The sequence below is a fragment of the Egretta garzetta genome, unplaced genomic scaffold (assembly GCF_000687185.1).
Source record: "Egretta garzetta isolate BGI_Z169 unplaced genomic scaffold, ASM68718v1 scaffold595, whole genome shotgun sequence".
Lineage (NCBI taxonomy): Eukaryota > Metazoa > Chordata > Aves > Pelecaniformes > Ardeidae > Egretta > Egretta garzetta.
Genome location: NW_009259682.1, coordinates 413,276 through 417,176, shown reverse-complemented (window position 1 = coordinate 417,176; position 3,901 = coordinate 413,276). Strand labels below are relative to the sequence as shown.

Here is a 3,901-nt window from a genome sequence, read left to right as displayed (position 1 = left end):
GGGTGCTGGTGGGATGCTGGTGGGATGCTGGTGGGACGCTGGTGGGATGCTGGTGAGATGCTGGTGAGACACTGGTGGGATGCTGGTGAGATGCTGGTGGGACTCTGATGAGATGCTGGTGGGACTCTGGTGGGACTCTGGTGGGACACCATGGTCGCTTGCTCTGGTTGCAATCCCAGAGAAATGGGGGCTATGTGAGAGCTGTGTGCACTGCAGCCACCCCTAATTCAGTGGGAATTACCGAGATAATAAAAAAAGAAGGGTGCTCAGGGCCAAGCCCAAAGTGGAGACTCGGTGATGTTTTTAAGACCTGGTTTCCTCCCATAGCCAGTCCATGCGGTGGGGGGCAGAAAGCCTTTGTGAGCCCCTGGCGTCTTGACTTGGCCAGAAATAGGAAGGTCAGGCAAAGGTTAAAAAAACCCCAACCTATTCTTTTTAATCTTAGAGCTTTATGTGAACGAGGGGGTCTATCGAAAAGGTCTAAATCCTTGGCTGTCTTCCTGCCCTGGGACCGACTTCAGCAGAGAGGGGGAGGACGAGAGCAATGCACACGCTGGTGTCTGCGTTTAATAGGGGCAACCCATTTCACTGCTGAATATCGACTTAAAATAGAGGCTCTTCAGGGCCCCCCCTCTTTCCTCCCCCCTCCAGAACTAGATTCTTCTCTAAAAAACTCCCAGAAAAATAAACCCTGTATTGAGGGAGCTGCTGGCGGCTCGCCCAAGCAGCACCCTTGGGTGCTCAGGCCAATGGCTACCTCGTCCAGGGAAAAGGCAATCACATCCAAAGGGCCAAGTCGGGTGACAGGCCGAGCAGGTACCAAAAGCGCCTTGATCTCAGGAGCCATTTGATGGGTGGTTTTGGAGGAAAGCCCGGGGAGCTGGGGGTGCTGGGCTAGGTGCTGGAGCAGGATGGGTGCTGTAGCCTGCAGGTGTCAGCAATGCTCTGCCAGGCGCCCTGCTCCGACCCGTGACAGTAAATAACAGCCCCAAGGCAGAGCTGTCGTAGCGATGCGCTGAACGCTGCAGGGAAATAACTGCTAATGTGAAAAAATTTGCAGCTTCTCCCCGCTGTAGCTCCCTCCCCGCTGCCCCGCTCTCCGGTTTCCACCCCCAGGGCTGGGTTTCTGCAGGTGATGCTGAATGACCGGGGGGTTATGGTAGTTTTTTGGGGGTTGTGGAGTCTCCTTCTCTGGAGATACTCAAAGCCCGCCTGGACAAAGTCCTGTGTAACATGCTCTAGGAGAACCTGCTTTAGCAGGGAGGTGGGACTGGATGATCCCGAGGTCCCTTCCAACCCTTGCCATTCTGGGATTCTGTGATTCTGTGTATCTGCCCTGGTAGATCCAAAGGCTTTTTCGGATGAGCACCACCGTGGTTTGGTGCCTCCCATGGGTACCACTCTTGCCGAAAAGGGTGGTGGTGCATGGAGACGGGCAGGTGGCTTGTGCTCCCCTCCTTCCATGCAGCGCTTTGCCAGGTCTGGGCGAGGATGAAGCTCGGCTTCCCAAAAAATCAAGGCTAGGGAGAGAGCCTCCCAGAGCCGGCGGGGAGGCATGGCATCGAGGGGACGGGCTGGGAGAGGGCTGCCTGCCTGCTGCCGTTGCCCGTGACGGGCGCCTGTTGTCCTCTGCCAGGCAGGCACGCCGAGGACATCTTTGGCGAGCTGTTCAATGAAGCCAACAGTTTCTACATGCGGATGAACTCGCTGCAGGAGAGGGTGGACCTGCTGGTCATCAAGGTGACGCAGCTGGACTCCACCGTGGAGGAAGGTGAGGGGCTGGGGCTATTTTGGGGTGATGGCTGGGCACGAGCGGGTGGGACATGCGTGCTCGGGGCTGCCCCCCCCACCACACCTGGTTTTGGGGGGCTGAGGCCACCCCTGCATCCCCTCTCCTTCCTGCGCCCCCAGTTTCGCTGCAGGACATCAACATGCGGAAAGCCTTCAAGAGCTCCACGGTGCAGAACCAGCAGGTTGTGTCTCGCAACTCCATCCCCAACCCGGTGATGGAGATGTACCAGCGCTGCGACCCCCCCCCGCCACTCAACATCCTCACACCTTACAGGTAGGGTGGCTGGTGCATCGCTCCTTGGGGGGACCAAGGGGATCCTGGGGGACCCTTTCCAGGAGAGGTATCGAGGGGTTCACCCCGTTTGCTGCTTGGCAAGAGCAGAGAGGGTGTTTTCACCAGTTGCTGTGCCACCACCCCCATTGCATAGGGCGCTTGGGATGAGTGACCCCATGCAGTGGTACTGCGGGTAGTGACCAACGCGTTGGACGTGTTCATGGTGGAGTAACAGCTTATGACCATGATTGTACCAAACCTTTCTGCTCAGGGAAAGGGGGGGGGTCTTCTTCTGGGGCTGATAACCCCTTCTCCTCCCTCCCCATCCCCCCAGGGATGACAAAAAGGACGGCCTCAAGTTCTACACCGACCCCTCCTACTTCTTCAACTTATGGAAGGAGAAAATGTTGCAGGCGACAGAAGATAAGCGAAAGGAGAAGCGCAGGCAGAAGGTAACGGGCAGGCGGGGGACACGGAGCGGGGCTGGAACTGGGGCTGCCTGGGACCTGGTGCATCCCACGTGCTGCGCTGGATGCAGCTCAATGCTCCCTGGGTACCACTCACGGTCCGGAGGAGCCGGGCTGGAGATGGAGCCACAGCCTGTGTGCGCCCGCAGGAGCAGCGGCTGGTGGAGGACTCCACGCGGGAGGTGAAGAAAGTGAGGAAAGCCCGCAACCGGCGCCTGGAGTGGAACATGATGGCATATGACAAAGAGTTCCGACCCGATAACAGGTTCTCCCCATCCCCCTACCACATGGCGTCATCGGAAGGATCACTGTCCCCAGATAATAGGCAGGTTTTACCTACTATGCCTTTAGCTCACCGGCTCACCTTTGCTTTTCTCTTTTTCTCCGTCTTTGGGGGGATGTGCTGCCTGTAGCAGGGTTGGGGGGATAAGCCGTAAACCCAGGGTACCTGGGCTCCTGGACCTCCAGGAGCAGCCTTGGTGTTGGGATAAAGGCGTCGTGCCTTCTGTTTAACAGCTAAGGGAGGAAACTGGCTCAGCTCTGTTGGTGTCCAACTCCCCTCCGCTATCTTGCTGCTTTCTCGTACATCTGTATTTTTTTGTGGCCATGTTTTGTTGTCTCCACCCCAAAATACCCCCAAATCCATGCCCCGCCCCCCCAGGAGTACAACCGTTGGGTTTTCCTGTGCCGTAGATCTTACGCATCGGACGCAGCCGACCACTCGTACCCGGCCAGCCCCAACCACCCGGCGCAGCTGCTGGCCCCAGCGTCCCACCTGGCCCCAGCGGAGCACAAGGAGGGGGTGCTGGCAGCTGCCCCCCCCCAGGAGCACGTCTACCGTCCGGCACCAGCTGCGAGCAGCCGGCAGAACAGCCTCAACCGCCTCCAGCAGCCCCACGTGCCACAGCCCCCCGAGGCCATCCTCAACGGGCCGAGACCACACTTAGTCAAGGATTACGGGTAGGGCTTCAGCCTGTCTCTTCTTTCCCAGCGGAGGGGTGGCCACGGGGAGGGGAGCTTGGTGAGGGGCTTGCCTGGGCTGGGGGGCTTCCCGCCCCATTTCTGGGCTGACAGTGGTGCTGTGGTAGCGAGGAGAACCCTCCTCTGCAGTCGCCGTGGTCCGAAACTGCTGGTGAGACCCCAGGCCAGATCAGTCAGAAGCACTTTTGGGGTAACCTCATCCCAGATAAGGGGACGAGGTGGATGGCCGGGACTGTTTTCCCCTGGGATGTTGGTGGCCTTCCCACCACCCCCTGCCCCATGGCCCATCCCACCGGCAGAGCCCCCCCTGACCTCTGCGGGGACAGAGCTTATGCGGGGATCCAGGGCAACCCAAGCCACAGCTCAGCCAGTCGGTGCCAGGGATGGG

At 59.1% G+C, this 3,901-nt stretch overlaps 1 protein-coding gene across 1 annotated transcript in view; it reads left to right on the top strand.

Moving 5' to 3' along the window:
- LOC104126072 (wiskott-Aldrich syndrome protein family member 3) overlaps positions 1 to 3,901 on the top strand; it is a 5,252-nt gene that overhangs the window by 223 nt on the left and 1,128 nt on the right. Inside the window, exons 2-6 of the mRNA XM_009638576.1 lie at positions 1,637 to 1,771; positions 1,912 to 2,065; positions 2,400 to 2,517; positions 2,682 to 2,857; positions 3,226 to 3,492. Of these exons, the coding sequence (XP_009636871.1) occupies positions 1,637 to 1,771; positions 1,912 to 2,065; positions 2,400 to 2,517; positions 2,682 to 2,857; positions 3,226 to 3,492 (850 nt within the window). The remainder of the gene's footprint in view (positions 1 to 1,636; positions 1,772 to 1,911; positions 2,066 to 2,399; positions 2,518 to 2,681; positions 2,858 to 3,225; positions 3,493 to 3,901) is intronic.